General features: G+C 43.3%; 1 protein-coding gene, 1 non-coding gene and 1 pseudogene across 2 annotated transcripts; 2 read left to right on the forward strand and 1 right to left on the reverse strand.

Moving 5' to 3' along the window:
• Positions 1-4,838: 4,838 nt before the first annotated feature.
• LOC123424482 (L-type lectin-domain containing receptor kinase IX.2-like) lies at positions 4,839-10,114 on the forward strand. Its single transcript, XM_045108099.1, has 3 exons — positions 4,839-5,804; positions 8,661-8,810; positions 8,918-10,114. The coding sequence occupies exons 1-3, from the start codon at positions 4,985-4,987 to the stop codon at positions 9,946-9,948; spliced, it is 2,001 nt and encodes a 666-aa protein (XP_044964034.1). The 5' UTR covers positions 4,839-4,984; the 3' UTR covers positions 9,949-10,114.
• Positions 10,115-11,184: 1,070 nt separating this feature from the next.
• LOC123425017 lies at positions 11,185-16,634 on the reverse strand (annotated as a pseudogene).
• On the forward strand, positions 12,040-12,178 carry LOC123433767. Its single transcript, XR_006625085.1, has one exon. It is a non-coding gene; the product is annotated as a small nucleolar RNA Z247 (small nucleolar RNA).
• Positions 16,635-16,910: the final 276 nt, after the last annotated feature.

The following is a 16,910-nucleotide window of genomic DNA, read 5'->3' on the forward strand; positions in this document are numbered from 1 at the left end:
TCCACCTCAATTCAAATGGTTATGGAAAAGAACCTACCAGCTCAATCACAAAGTGTTCTTTTGGCTCCTACTCAGTGATACAGTGAATGGCGGAAACATTTTGACTAGGAAAAACAAACATCTTCATAGCTTATATCTATATTTTCTGCCGAAAAAGATGCTGAAAAAACATCAACTAGCTTGGGACTACTTTTTGCTCAACAATATTGGGACCTTCATGTCTTCAAACAATAAGGGTATCTTCCAGCTTGATTAAATCATCATCTTTGGGGATAGTCCCAGTGGTAACTCGGAGCATATAAAAAACCACATGGTTGAAAGAAAATTTGTAATTTTATCTTTACCTCCGTCCACTCTACTGAAAAATTAGTAATGGCCCCTGAACTCCAAAACCAGCAAAACTTAGTCCTTCAACTTTCAAAACTAGATAAGTTCAGTCCCTCACGCCTCTTTGGGCGGTTTCCGTATGATGTGAACATCAAATAAAAAAATAGCAGAAATAATAAATCTGATTTTCTTTCTGGCATCGAAGGTACTCGGTTGTGCAAAGTGCATGCACATATTTAAAAATAATATGAATTTACTGTGATAGAAAAGTGAATAGTAATTTGTAAAAAAATAGCAAAGCAATTTAAAAATAATATGAATTTATTGTTGCAGCCAAAATTCTTTGGTGTGCAGGCTGCATGAAAATTTTCACGCTGTTTGCACATTTTAGGAGCCCATGACCAAAAATAAATGTGGCTCTGAAAGAAATTTTAAAAGGTGCACTCTTTTTTGGCTAGAGCTCCTTGGATGTCATTTGATCATGGAAGTTTTCAGACACTCTATGCACCTGAGGATGATGCCAAAAAAAAATATTTTCAATTTTTTTTTTGCTTTTTTATTTATTGCTCACCCCAGGGCAAATTCTATCAACTTTTTCCCATGAGCTCCTCGAACATCCAAACACCATGGAAATTTGCAGCCATCTTGTGCACCCGAGTATCTTCGATGTAAAAATAGTTGCACGTCAGACGGAAACCACCCGAAGAGGCACGAGTGATTAAAAATATCCGGTTTTGAAAGTTCAGGCACTAACTTTTGCTGGTTTTGGAGTTGACAGACCCTTTTTAAACTTTGGGAAGAGTTGACGGACAAAAAATATACTTTTCTCTTTGTTTTTTTATTTGCATATACTCATTCTTTGCTAATACAAATACAGTAAGCAATTCTCCCACTGGTCCCCTTAATAGAAAGTATGTCCACGTCGCAATAATTTGCTTCTCGGCGTGAAATGGCACAACAATTTGACGCAATTTCTTGAAATTAACACAAATGTAACAATGTGACAGTCTCTTGATGATTTGACACATGAAGCAATATTCCATCTCGATTCATAAATTCCACTTTTGTTGGGCATATAAATCGATTTTGTCCCAAGTATTATCCATACCGAAGTCAGTCAATGTATGTCCACACACATATATCACAATCGACAAGAGCGGAGGGACCACACTGAAATCTATGCCTGACGTTTCGTACGGACTAAATTGTAACATTAAGTTAGAAAATGGCTTCAGGATCATCACAAATATTGGCCCGCTCTGTTCTTTTGCAGAAAGAGGCAAGGCCCAGGCACATCGCAAACTAAGTCTTTTAGCGCTTCTTTGATTCAAATGAACTTCGTACGATCTTGGATCCTTCGAAATTATTTCTACATAGGTTGTTCGATCTGCAGGATTGAAATTATCCTTAGGAAAATTTCGAAGGATTGCTTTGCACACTATTTCGAAAGGTGTACAATTTCTTTGTTTTCTTGGCAAACACTTTGATTACAAATTCTTGTCATTTTCTAGTCCTATAGGATGAGGACATGCCACTCCAATGATCCAATCCTATGTTTATATATATATATATATATATTCCCACATTTTGAAAATCAGGACCTAATTATTTTACGTAAGGCAATGCTCAGCACAATCCGTACGTCATCTCGCTCCCAGACTGGAGAGCTCACACACCCAACGCCACCTATAGCTAGCCGGCCAGCTGCGTCCATGCATCTCCATCATGCAGTGTGTAAGCGCTCCCTGTGGACTGGGCAAAGGAAATGGTCAGTCTTGATGAACATGAGCATGCACGTCCTTCTCCTTGGACGCAGAATTCAAGCTATATTCCTCCTTACTCATCTCCTCCATCCACGTTGCACCGTATACATCAAAGGCTACATAACTCCTTCATACTTCCGAAGACCAGCGGCGAAAAGTTGCAGTACTAACTGCATATATTCAGAGATCTGTGTATGATGTTTATCTAGCAACCAAAAAACTGGACCACGTACTCATTAATAATTTGTGGCCAGTGTCTATCAATACCAAAAGTATGGGCAACCACGTCACAGCCATGGCTGAAACCTCACACTCAAAGAGTTAATGGCAAATAGACTCTCGTTGTATGTCCAACAAAGGTAGTGAGGTTGTCTCTGTCCTAGCCGGCAATTTTTTGTTGCAAAAAAATAAAATAAACAAAATGAAAGATGTATTCACTTATGTGTTTTCCTACTCACATCCTGCAGTAAGCCGAACCAATCAAACACATGCCCATGTGAACGATAGCCTAAGTACGTCACTATTATTATGTGAGTACCATCATTATGCTTTTTAACCTAGTTCAATTGCATTCTGGAAACAATAATTCATACTCCAATGCTTTTACTCGGTGGACTTGTAGAAGGAGGTCAACAATCTCTAAGCTCACGATGATCGCAACAAAGTAGTTAGAGCAATAGTCGCTTCACCTTCACATATGACCCGTTTCTTCATAAAATCTAGATTTTCCCTTTTACGATTGTCTGTTTTCTAATAAGAAGTGTACATCACAACTTCTGCAAAATCTCCTCAAAATTTTATCACGGCATATTGATGCCATATATGATGACAACATTACAAGTTTCATGTTTTTCAGACAACATTAGCAGTTTTAATTAAAAACCAATAACCTCTATGTTCGGAGTCGAGTCTTCGTACCCTGAGGTTTGGGTTTGCTTTCCTTTCCTTTGATAAGGCCTAAACATGTTTTCACGAACAGAAATACGGGTTTCAACCTAATTTTGCCATATTTTCATGCAACTGAAGTTCAAATTAATTATATACACTAAATGACGACAATATAGCAAACGAACCTCGAAAAATGGACAACACTTCGTAGTAGACCGAGTAAGAGGAAAGATTGATGGGGCGTGGGGTAAAGAAAAGACCTTAAATTATTTAGGGAGACAAATGGTGACAAATTAAATAAAAAATAGAATGAAAGGAAGAAAATAAATAAAATGCAAAAGATAAATTTGCGGAGAGTACCCCACTCGGCAAATGAAAAATAAAACGAAAGGAATGAAGTGTAGAAAAATGAAAAGCTTTTGCTAAGCTCACAACTCGCCAAATGAAAAAAAAACAAGTGGAAAAACAAGAGTAAGAAAATAAGAATGTTATATCTACTGCGGCCATCAGGGACACATCTCTAACCATTTGTCGAGTTCTAGGTTCTCAGTTCGAGGTTTCCAAGCCCTTAGTCTTTGCTGGTTTTTTTACCGATGCACTCGGCTTTCTTTAGGTTTGCCAATCTCGATAAAATGGGCAAAGTTCCATACTCCCTTCGTCACGGATTAGAAGGCGTGCATGCAAATTCTCTAGGACCTGGGTGGTTATTGATTGGCTGTGAAATGAGTTAAAAAAATAGCATTCACACTACGCATGCATATAGAAATAGTACAACGGAGTACTAATTAGCTGGTAGGAGTAAATGCAACGCGCCTTAATCTTTGTCTATTTTAGAAACGCACGCAAGTCTAACTGTGCCTTCTAAACCGTGACGGAGGGAGTATTTCGGTAGTGTGTAGCAATAGTAATGGCCGTTTGAGTAGGACGTGCCCTCATTGTATAAGGTGGGCACTGGTTTTTTTTTTTTGCAAGCATCAGTTGATTCCAATGAGGTTGGATACGATGGTGACGTGAGGAGCTCCACGATGAGCATCGACCCTGGCATGGCGCGGCTGAGCTAGGATCTCGTCAAAGACGGCAACGACACTACAAGCAGTAGGGGGGGACGGAGGCGAGGATGTCAAGGCCAAGAGAGGTGCATGCTTAGATGGCTGGCCTTTGACAGTGGCAAGCAGAACGATGTGTGTGTGTGTGGGGGGGGGGGGGGGTCAAGGAGAGCATGGGGTGGAAGAAGTCATATGGCAAAGGGTTGGGAGGCGGCACGGCAAGAGGAAAATCAGGCAGGGAAAAAGTAAATAAAGATCGAAGAACAGTTGCCACACGATCTCAGCCATTGGGTAAAGATCCTAAAAAATCCATGACCCTATTTTTTTGTAATGTAGCTGATGAATAGATGGTCATTGAGAGTAGGTTTCAACTCTCGGGTGTCCCTACACCCTCTATGAATAGTAAATTCAAAAATATAAAAAAAACTTTGTGACATTAAAGATGCTCAAATTTTGTAGGTTCTTGCAAGTTCTAATGCAGAAAAAATATTTGAAGAGCTCTACACAAGAAAATGATTTCGGTAACTTTGAGCACTGAAATCTGAAACTCATGCATACACCTTTCTTTATGTGATATTTCATTATGAAAACTCGCAATAACCTTCAACATTTGAGCATATTTGATGTCCCAAAGTTTTAGAATTTTTGAAACTTCTTTTATATCTGATTGAATTTACTGTTCGTAGAGGGGGTAGGGACATCGGGGTGCTATCACACCTTTCTCATTTTATATTCCTTTAGATATCCTTTTCTATATCTATATATGTAAAAGTTTGACTTGACTAATCAAAATAGTATTCCTCGTCAAGCTTGCAATTGTCTCTAGGGCCTTTGTCCACTCTACTTGAATCAAACTAATAAATAGTTCTCCACCCCAGCATGCATCGTCCTCCATGAGCAAGCCAGCTGACATGTGTTGATCACTAGCTTAACTCCCTCGGGCTTCTGCTAGCTGCAGCCATGGCCCATGCAAGAAGCATCCTCATACCCACGTACTTCCTGTTTGTAGCCGCCTACACGACTGCTCGCGCCGCCGCGCTCACCTTCGACTACAACTTCACCGTCCCCGGCGACCGCGAGCACCTCAAATTCATCAACGCCTCCTACGCCGGCCGCGACCGGATCATCCTCACCGACGACAGCTCCAACCTCACCGGCCGCGTCGTGCACCGTAAGCCGGTGCGACTCTGGGACGACCGCACCGGCAGGAGAGCCAGCTTCACCACCAGCTTCCGCTTCGCCATCGTCCAAGACAGCAACATGACAGACAACCTCTCACGAGGGGACGGCATGGCGTTCTTCCTCGGTCCCTTCCCGGCGACCACCCCTCCGCCCGGCTCGGACGGCGGCCTCCTCGGGCTCTTCAGCAACCCCAACAGCACGGGCGCCGCCGACTCGCGACGGCCGCCGCACACCCTCGCAGTCGAGTTCGACACGCGCTGGAACGACGGCTGGGACCCCACGAACGAGGACGGACCCGATCACATCGGCATCGACGTCAACGGCATCAGGTCCAACCGGACCAGCAGCCTGCCGCCGTTGAGCCTCCATGGCATCATGTGGGCGAGCGTCACGTACGACGCCGAGTCCAAGGTGATGAAGGTGGCGCTTCGGAAAACCGAGCTGGCGTCGGAGTCGAGCACTACGTACGAGTTCAACGCGACGATGGATCTCAGGGACGACGCCGGCCTTGTACAGGACGCCGCCGTCGGATTCTCGGCGGCCACCGGTGTCCTCTGCGAGTCGCACCAGCTGCTCGCTTGGTCCTTCCACTCAACAGGTAACCCAATCAAAATCTAACGATGTCACCATGCATGAACAAATCTCTAATCTTCCGATCGATAAGGTGTACCAATATGTCAACAGTAATTGTAACACTGGCGAACGTCCCCTGTAACTGTAATAGGGGTGGCAAGCGAACCATTTTTACTGTTAGTTTTAGGCAAGCTTTAAACTCACCAGCCGAGTTTAAACTGTATTAGTTTGATGTTCTCTTTTGCATGTGGCACTCTAAACTCAAGTAATAAACCTACCGTACCCAACTATTATCATAAATCATCCCTAATCTGATGCGACATTCTCATCACTCTAGCCCCTTGGTGGTGAGGACCCCATCTGATCGAGCTCCTTCTAGAAGCTACACATCACCAAGTAAGGGTCTTGATTGCATTATTATCGATCTTATCCACTGGTGCATGACAAAACGTACGACCCTGCTATTGTTGCATGGCAACATCATGTCATCATGTGCACCTGCCCCGGCTCTCACGTCTGTACGGACAATCGTCTTCATGCTCAATTGCCAGTCCACATCATGATTCCTGAGATCTCAGTGCTGAGATTGAGGGGACCACGATGAAATCCATATTGTTAATTAGATTCATTTTTAATGCAATTTCCGTGTTATTACTTTTTCAATTAAATCTTGATTATGTGAGAAAGAGGTACACATTTCAAGAAAGGAAGAAATTCACTCCCAATGAAGGTACATGCTTGGCTCACATAAACTATGTTTGATATTACGGTCGATTCTTGTAAATCCTAACCCCGTTTACCCAACCCATTTCCTCCTATTTTAGTGGTTCTGTGGATAGTTTTTTCTTCTTCTTCTTTTTTGTCAATAATTTTATAGTATTTAATAGATAATCACATCCCAACATCATTTAGCTACCTAAAACTAAGCGCTAACCTCCCAAAGTATCAAAAACAGGAGCAATTTACTCCTTCTCCCATTCTCGCATGCATCGATTGGCTTATGTAAGGTGAAAATTATAGTGACAAATCAAATAAAATTTGAAAGTTTTAATACATGTAGATTACATGATGAAGTAATTAAAATATGGGTGCATATATTGGTTGCAAAATATTAACATTTCAATGTATGCGCTAAATATCTTTATTTGATTTGCATAATTTGTAGATGGTCATACCTATTGGAAGAATATGTGTATAAACTACAAGATTTAGGATTCATATCTTAACATTTTAAAACAACAATTTTTTCCTTCACAAAGATTGGCAAACCCGGACATGATGATTTAGAGAGTTTGGTGAGCATAAAAGAATTAGCTTATATATCAGTCAAGCCAATGTTTCAGGAACGTAAAACGGACTTTCTATATATTTGAAATTTTGTGTAGCATAAACTCTTAGAACTATAGTTAAGCTAGATTTATAAATAGTAGGATAAATAGCAATCTTGACACATGAAAAGAAACATCTAACAAAGTGAGCTAATAAACCCAATAAATTGAGATTATCCCCAATAATTTGTGACTTTATGTAGCCTATTGGTTGGTGTGGACGCCATTCGACTCCGCTCACTAATAGCATACATCAAAGAGTCGAGATCGCATAATTGATTGTGCGGCAGAAACTAATATAAACATAAAACTTAGGCATCCTCTCGCCATTAGCATACGTAAGTATATATCTTTCAGTACTATAATGTCTTATGTATTAACTTCATTTTGACCCAGACCAAAATGACCCAACACAGAATGTATTAACTTCATTTTGACCCAGACCCTTGCTTGGTGATGTGTAATAAAAACAGAAAGCTTCTTTTCTAGTGTGTATGTACGTGAACTAGCTTGTTTCCTGCTGGTCCATCACAAAATGTACCACCTTGCCAATGTTGCATGGCAACATCATGTCATCATGTGCACCTGCATGGACTCTCACGTCCGTACGAGCAATCGTCTTCATCTTCAACTGCCACACATCATGCTTCCTAATATCTTAGAGCTAAGATTGAGGGGGTCATGTTGAAATACATGTTGTTATTGATGTTTAAATGCAATTCCATTGTTATTACATTTTCAATTTAAATCTTGGTTATGTGAGAAAGAGGCGAATTTTTTTGAAGGAAGAAATTCACTCCCGGTGAAGCTACTAGTTTGACTCACTTAGACTATGTTTGATATCACAGTGGATTCTTGTAAATCATAATCCCGTTTACCCAAGCCTTTTCCTCCTATTTTAGTGATTGTCTGAATAGGTTTTTTCTTCTTCTTTTTGGCAAAAAATCATAGTATTTTACTAAATAATCACATCACAACATTATTTAGCGAACTAAAACTAGGCCTTAACCTCCAAAGGTACCATACCCTGGAGTAATTTACTCCTTCCCCGGTTCGCACACCCACCGACCGGTTTATTTAGAACAAGATTATGTTGACAGCAAGTCCTAAAACTTTGATATTTCAATACATGTAGTTTACAAGATAAAGTATGTTTGTGTATATATTGGTTACAAATATTAACATTTGTGATGTATGTGGTAAATATCTTTCTTTTCTTTGCATAGTTTGTAGATGGTCATACTTTTTATAAAAATGTGTGTATAAACTACATTATTTCGGATTCATATTCTAACATTTTACAACAACATTTTTTCCATCACAACGGTTGGCAAACCGGGACGTGATGATTTAGAGAGTTTGGCTAGCCTAAAAGAATTAGCTTAATATATGAGCCAAGCCAATGTTTCAGGAGGGAAAATGGACATTCTATATTTTTCAATTTTTGCCTAGGGTAAATTTTCAGAATTATAGTTAAGCTAGATTTATGTTTTTATAATGACCTTACCATTTAGCACAAAAAATACAATAGTTGATTGTTATTTTGCTAACAGATCCATCTCACACGGAGACAAAAATGTGGGTGATATTCCTAGCTGTCACGGCAGTTTTGTTAGCCGGTTTACTAGTGGCTCTTCTCTCTCTTATCTATACTACATTTATAAAAAGACCAACACGGTGCCTCGACGGAAATTGTTTGCAAGGTAAACATATGTATCATGGATTTTATTTAGTTATTTGATTAGAAAAGGTTCTCTATCAATTCCCTTCTCTTAACTAACCATGTTATTCGATCATGGAAAAATCAAAGTTGCGAGAAAATTCTCCTACTCTGAGCTGGTAGCGGCGACGGACAACTTCTCGCGAGATAGGAAGATCGGCAAGGGTTCCTTCGGTGATGTATACAGAGGGTTGCTACCTATGCCGGACCTACGGGAGGTGGCAGTGAAGGAGATGCGGCAGCCAACATTGAAGCGGAACCGGAAGAACTATGTGCATGAGATCGAGACCCTATGCCAGCTGCGCCATAAGAACCTCCTACAGCTCATTGGCTGGTGCGATGATGGTGGCCGGTTGGTGCTCGTCTACGAGCTCGAACCCAACGGTAGCGTCAGCGACCATCTCCACGACGGCGGTGCTAGCGGCAGAATATTGACATGGCCGCAGAGGTACAATATCCTTCTCGGTATCGCGGCCGCCATTGACTACCTCCACAACGGTGCCTATGACTCAACAAAGAGGTACGTGTTGCACCGGGACATAAAGCCCAGCAACGTGATGCTGGGAGAGGGCTTCGAGGCCAAGCTCGGCGACTTTGGACTCGTACGACAGGTCATCCGCCATGGCGGCGGGGGCACTCCTCGGACAACCGTTATCGGGAGCATGGACTACATGGACCCCAAGTACATTGAGCTCGGCACGCTGAGCCCCGCCTCTGATATATACAGCTTCGGGTTGGTGCTGCTGGAGGTGGTCACTGGGGTGAGACCGTCTATCCCGGGAACGGCGGCACATCGGAACACCCTCATCGCCGCCGTCACAGAGTCTCACAGCAGAAAAGCCATCCTCGAGATGGTAGATGAGCGGCTCAAAGGGGAGTTGAATCAGTGGTGGTGGCAGATGGAGCGTGTCATGGTCACCGGACTGACATGTGTTGACCCGGCGCGTGATGAGCGACCATCAATCAAAGATGTCATCGACCTGCTCTCCAAGCCCGAGCAATCTCCTGCATCCAGCCGTTACCTGAGAGATGCTTCAGTGAGGCCCGGGGATCAATTTCCTTTCATACTAACTAGGAATGTGGCTTTCGCAAATGCAAGGGCAACATCTTTAGCATATTGAACATGACCGTGAAATAAATTTATGACTTCATAGATACTTAAATATGTGGAATTTTAAATCATATGTCTCTGTAGGCGTGTACAAGGTTATGTTAAGTAAAAGAACTCTAGTGTGGTAAATATTTTGAATTATGTTAATTTGTGGGCAATAATAGTTGTAACATTTCTGAAAAGACCATGTCACTATACTACGAAACTTCGTCTATTCTTAAAGTAGGTAGTGCTATTGTGATGTGTTTTTATGAGAGAGCCTCCAGCATACGGAGACAACTGATACGTGTAGGGGCAGTGGCGGAGCGTGAACCAAATATTTGAGGGGGGATAATGACTGAATATGACATAGAAAAGGCTAGGGAGATCAAAGAGACTAGAGGATAAGTAGAGCGATTAGGTGAAGGATAAACTTATTTGGCAGAATTTCTCTGGGAGACTGGGACCCTCCATTTGGGGATATATTGTGTATAGAAGCTGGGCATAGGTTGGGAAAATAGAAAACAAAAACAAGCGTGACATGTTGGATCTTCAGTGGATTTAAAAATGTTCAGAGATTTTATAAATAACGTTCATTAATTTAAAATGTGTGTTAACAGTTAAAAACTGTTCGTGTAATTTTTTAGAAGTGTTCATGAGTTTCAAAAATTGTTCACGTAATATTTTAGAAGTGTTCACGAGTTCAAAAAATTGTTCATGTAATTTTAGAAGTGCTCACGCATGTATTCATACAAAAAATCATGTACTTTATATGTTGCATTTTCTCATGTTGTATATTCTTCAGATTATCTCTGGTCAAAATTTTAGTGTGAGCAGTTATAAAACGCATGTACCCTGGGAGCAGGCAGAGGAACAGAAAAAGCTTCCAGAGACCATCGAAATGCAGTCATAGTACCTCCCAATTCATGGTGACAAAGTCAACGAACTGGATGTAAGCAAAAAGCATGAAATTAACAAATAAAAATATCTTCCTCGTTAGAGAAACTATGTTCAGTAATATATGCATATGTCTAGGACGCAAAACACCTTTCTTTCAGTAAGCCTGAAGTAGGTTTTCATTTACTTTGAATAAGAGACATTCCTTCCTCTTTTGATTTTACACCTATGACAGCAAAACTTACAACATTTTCCTCTAGAAATGATCCACCATCATACCCCTAATTTTATGCCTAAACTTCTGCCTTTTGTATCTCGATCCACATTATTCGGCTTTGCCACGACGAGAAGCACATCATCCATCGGTTACCTACTCGCTAGAGGAGCGGTTCACGTATTCCTGAACCATCGCCCCAAAGGCCAACGACCTTCCCATCAGCTTGTTAGACACATTGTATAGGATACGGTTGTTAGTTGATGTATCTTAAACCGATTCTATCTCTTCTCTCTATCTCCCTTATCTCATGTAACCTCTTGATAGATCTTGCCTTGTACTCTAAGATATTTGTGATATAAATACATTGCGGTCCGAGACAAAGGGTTCTACGCTTCGTCACATGGTCATCAGAGCCCTTCCTCTCGACGCCTAGCTACCGAGAAAGAGAACTTGCTCCATTGATCGCAGAGAGAGTCGACGATGACAGGCCCCGTGCTCCCCACCATTACATCCACCCAAATCACATCCGCCGCGCCCTCATCCTCCTCCAACACCTCGCTCTCTCTCGGCCCACCTCCATCAGAGAAGCTCACCAGGACGAACTTTCTTCTTTGGAAGGCCGTCGTGCTACCCCAGATCAAGGAAGCACAGATGGAACACTTCCTCGACGCCGCAAGCCCGGCGCCTCCCGCTACCATCTCCATCACCAAGGATGGGAAGGAAGAGCAGGTCTTCAACTACGTCAGATCAATCTGGTATGCGCAGCAACAGCAGGTACAAGGATACCTCATGGGATCTCTCTCTCGAGAGGTTCTCGCGCAAGTGGCGATGCTTCAGACGCTGGCCGAGGTATGGACTTCCATCCACGCCATGTTTGCTGCACAAACACAAGCCCAAAAGATCAACACCAGGATGGCCCTCACCAATCTGCAAAAAGGTAATCTAACCATGGCAGAATATCTTGGAAAGTTCAAAACCCTCACCGATGAAGTTGCCTGCGCCGGTGCACCGCTCGGAGATGCTGAGATCATCTCTCACGTCATCGCCGGCCTCGACATCGACTACAATCCCGTGATATCCGCCTTGGCCGCACGGGTCGAACCGGTCACGGTCCAGGAGCTCTACAGCCAGCTTCTAAGCTTCGACGCCCGGCTCAGTATGCTGCAGGGATCCAATCTACGTCAATCCTCTGCCAACGCCGCCTCCCACGGACGTGGTCGTGGGCGTGGACAGCAAGGACGCGGACGCGGAAGCGGCGGTGGAGGACGCGCCGGACACCAGGGCCAGCCTCGCCCTGGCAGTGCTGGTGACCGCGGCGGCGGTGATCGCGGCGGTGGCTACACCAACGGCTACAACGGCGGCAGCTACAACAACAATCGCCGACCAAGGTGCCAACTTTGCAAGAAGCCGGGCCACGAAGTCATTGACTGTTGGCACCGGTATGATGAGGACTACACACCCGAGACACGCCAAACTGTTGCCGCCACACGGGAACACGGTGGATCCGATGGTGAGACGGTTTGGTACGCCGACTCCGGCGCCACAGATCACATCACAAATGAGCTAGAGAAGCTGGCTCTCCGGGAGAGGTACCACGGCAACGATCAGATTCACACCGCAAGTGGTGGAGGTATGGATATTCTTCACATTGGGCAATCCTCTATTAATTCCCCTAGTCTCAAACGTGACCTTGTTCTTAAAGATGTTCTCCATGTTCCACAAGCCGATAAGAACCTAGCCTCCATGTCACGTTTGACATCCGACAACAATATCTTTTTTGAAACTCATCCTACCTATTTTTTCATTAAGGATCGGGCAACGAGGGAACTCATCCATCACGGTAGATGCATTGGAGGACTATATCCCATCACATCAAGAGTCTTTAATCGACAGCATCGTCGCCAAGTTTACTCCACCACCAAGCCGTCACTAGCCAGATGGCACCAGAGATTAGGGCATCCTTCCTCAAATATAGTTAAGCTAGTAGTCAATAAAGGCAATCTTGCATTGTCAAATAGTTCCAATACGGAGTCTATTTGTGAGGCTTGTCAATGTGCCAAGAGTCACCAACTTTCCTATCCTTTGTCAAATAGTGTGTCTCATGCTCCTTTAGAGCTTATTTTCAGTGATGTATGGGGTCATGCAAGAGATTCTTTTGGTAGAAAGAAATATTATGTCAGTTTCATCGATGATTACAGCAAGTTCACATGGATCTATTTGCTCAAAAACAAATCTGAAGTTTTATCTGTCTTTCAAGAATTCCAAACACTTGTGGAGAGACAATTTGATAAAAAGATTCTTGCAGTCCAAAGTGACTAGGGGGAGAGTATGAAAAACTTAACTCCTTCTTTCGTAGCATTGGGATTATTCACCATGTCTCTTGTCCCCATGCTCATCAACAAAATGGCTCGGCCGAACGAAAACACCGTCATATTGTTGAAGTTGGCCTATCCCTTCTAGCTCACGCATCCATGCCACTTAAATATTGGGATGAGGCCTTTATCACAACCACATATCTTATCAATCGTTTGCCTAGTCGAGTCATTGGCAACACTACTCCATTAGAACGTTTATTTCATCAAAAACCAGACTATAGTTCTCCCAAAATCTTTGGGTGTGCATGTTACCCAAATCTTCGTCCCTATAACCATCATAAACTAGAGTTTCGATCCACCCAATGTGTGTTCCTTGGTTATAGTAATCTTCACAAAGGCTACAAGTGTCTACACATCTCATACGGTCGTATTTATATTTCCCGTGATGTTATCTTTGATGAAACAATGTTTCCCTTTGCCAAACTCCATCCTAATGCGGGAGCTCTTTTGCGTGCCGAAATCTCCCTCCTTTCCGAGCCTATTCCATTTTCCAGTCACGGGGGTGAATTAATTAGGACTAATACTGTGAAAAATATCTTTGAATCTGCTGAAACTGACGCTGAAAATGCAGCTACAGGGCGTTATTTCATGTCTCCAGATGCAGTCAAATCCGTTGCGGAACTCCAAGCAGATCTTCTGGCCGCTGCAGCTCCTGACGGCGGGCGCCCGACGCGGAGCCCCAGGCGGATTCTCCCGCGCCACCCGCCAGCACACCACGTGCGGTGCCCACCCACGTCAGCGCTGCGCCAACCGCCCGCAACCGCGTGGCCGACAGCGCCCCACCCGCGGGGTCCACCCGCCTTGGCGGCTTCCCCGCGCCAACTGCCAGCTGCGCCGCGCCATCCGCGCCAACCACCTGCGTCGGCAGATCCGAGGCGGATCCTCCCCCGCCAACCGACAGCGCCACACGTGCAGCGTTCAACCGCGTCAGCGCCGCCCTCGACGCGATCCCAGGCGCGGCGCCCATTGGCTCCACCAACAGTGGGCCGCCTTCTACTCCTGTTGCTGCGGGGGCCAGCCCGACCGCCTCGCCTGGATCTTCTGCGGCTGACCTCTCTGTGGACAGTTTTGCCGCAACTACACCCCCTCCTCGCCATACACGGTCTCAGTCAGGTATTGTCAAGGACAAGAAATATACAGACGGTACAGTCACGTATGACACACACAAACGTGCTTTCCTCACAAGTACTGGTGAACAAATAACCTTGCATGATGCACTTGCTCACAAGGAGTGGAAGAAAGCCATGGATGTTGAGTATGATGCATTAATACAAAATAAAACGTGGCGGTTAGTCTCACCAAAGCAAGGTGCCAATGTGATAGATTGCAAATGGGTATATAAAATCAAAAAAAGAGCTGATGGTAGTATAGACAGATACAAAGCTAGACTGGTTGCAAAAGGGTCTAAACAAAGGTTTGGCATTGATTATGAGGATACTTTCAGCCCTGTTATTAAATCAGCCACTATTCGACTTGTATTGTCTATTGCTATTTTCAGAGGTTGGAGCCTACGACAGCTAGACGTCCAGAACGCGTTTCTTCATGGTGTTCTTGAGGAAGAAGTGTTCATGCGGCAACCACCAGGGTATGAAAATAAGAACACACCACATCATGTCTGCAAATTGGATAAAGCTTTGTATGGGTTGAAGCAGGCCCCAAGAGCCTGGTATTCCAGGTTAAGTACACAGTTACAAAAACTTGGATTCACACCATCAAAAGCAGATACCTCCCTATTCTTCTACAGTAAGAACAATGTTACTATATTTGTTCTTGTCTATGTTGATGATATAATTGTTGCCAGCTCCAGTCCAGATGCTACAACTTGTTTGCTTAAAGATTTAAAGTTAGAGTTTGCTCTCAAGGATCTAGAAGATCTTCACTACTTTCTTGGAATCGAGGTAAAGAAGGTAAAAGATGGTATCCTTCTTACACAAGAAAGGTACACTACTGATATTCTCAAAAGAATAGGTATGGAAAAATGTAAGCCAGTTAGTACACCTATCTCTACCTCAGAAAAAACTCACAATTGAGAGTGGAGAAGCACTTGGACCAGAGGACGCAACGAACTATAGGAGTAGTGTAGGTGCATTGCAGTATTTGACTCTCACACGGCCTGATATTTCATACTCTGTTAACAAAGTATGTCAATATTTACATGCCCCTACTACTTCTCATTGGACAGCAGTAAAAAGAATTTTGAGGTATCTCCAGTTTACAGAAGGCCTTGGTCTTCAAATTGTAAAATCTCCATCTATGCTTGTGTCAGCCTACTCTAATGCAGACTGGGCAGGATGTGCTGATGACAGAAGATCAACAGGTGGTTTTGCTGTATTTCTGGGAACAAATCTTGTGTCATGGAGTGCAAGGAAGCAAGCAACCGTCTCAAGATCTAGTACTGAGGCTGAGTATAAGGCTTTAGCAAATGCAACAGCTGAGGTAATGTGGATTCAGACTTTGCTACATGAACTCGGAATCAAGGTACCTCAGGCTGCCAGATTATGGTGTGACAATCTTGGTGCAACATATCTCTCAGCTAATCCTGTTTTTCATGCAAGAACAAAACATATTGAAGTTGATTTCCACTTTGTCAGATAAAGAGTAACACGCAAATTGTTTGATATAAGGTTTATTCCAACAGGTGATCAACTAGCTGATGGGTTCACCAAACCACTTACAATGAAGAGGCTAGATGAGTTTAAGTACAATCTCAACCTTGCTAAATAGGGTTTAGATTGGGGGGAGTGTTAGACACATTGTATAGGATACGGTTGTTAGTTGATGTATCTTAAACCGATTCTATCTTTTCTCTCTATCTCCCTTATCTTATGTAACGTCTTGATAGATCTTGCCTTGTACTTCAAGATATTTGTGATATAAATACATTGCGGCCCGAGACAAAGGGTTCTACGCTTCGTCACACAGCTTGGATGGAGCATCAAACTCTTTCACTAAACCTGAAACAGTAAAATACATATAGAACTAGAACAGAAGCGCAATTTCTTTGTTGAAAAAAGACTCTTGAAGAAGCTAGAAGTAGATCATTATCCGTGTAAAGCCAAAGCGTACCTGCATCCAACACAAGAACTCTGTCACTGTCCATGACAGTTGGGACTTGGGACACGATGAGCAATGCCCGCTGCTGACAGTGCACTCTCGGAACTCCTCCCGTATGATCCTCTGGATGGCCGCATCTGTCTAGGTCTCGACAGAAGCGGTCGCCTCATCCATGAACTGGATCTGGCTGCGCTTCAATATGACTCGGCCGAAGCAGAGAAACTGTCTCTGTCCCACGCTCCAATTCTCCCCCATGTCGGTGACTACAAACAACAAGCAACAAGTATTTGTCCGCCTTTATTACCAAAGAAAATGGCCTAGATTGCACTGAAAATCATCAATTTTTTGCAGTAATCGATAATAACAATGTCAAACAGGGAGGGGGTGATATTTCCTGTTTTAAAGACGTTTGTGCCTTATGGCAACTATAAGGGAGGAAATGGCCTAGAC

Source organism: Hordeum vulgare, chromosome 2H (genome assembly GCF_904849725.1).
Source record: "Hordeum vulgare subsp. vulgare chromosome 2H, MorexV3_pseudomolecules_assembly, whole genome shotgun sequence".
Classification (NCBI taxonomy): domain Eukaryota; kingdom Viridiplantae; phylum Streptophyta; class Magnoliopsida; order Poales; family Poaceae; genus Hordeum; species Hordeum vulgare.

Coding starts and splice junctions, on each gene's coding strand:
- LOC123424482 (XM_045108099.1), top strand. CDS start 4,985: ATGGCCCATGCAAGAAGCATCCTCATACCCACGTACTTCCTGTTTGTA. Junction 5,805..8,660: donor TTGGTCCTTCCACTCAACAG/GTAACCCAATCA, acceptor TTTTGCTAACAG/ATCCATCTCACACGGAGACA. Junction 8,811..8,917: donor CGACGGAAATTGTTTGCAAG/GTAAACATATGT, acceptor GAAAAATCAAAG/TTGCGAGAAAATTCTCCTAC.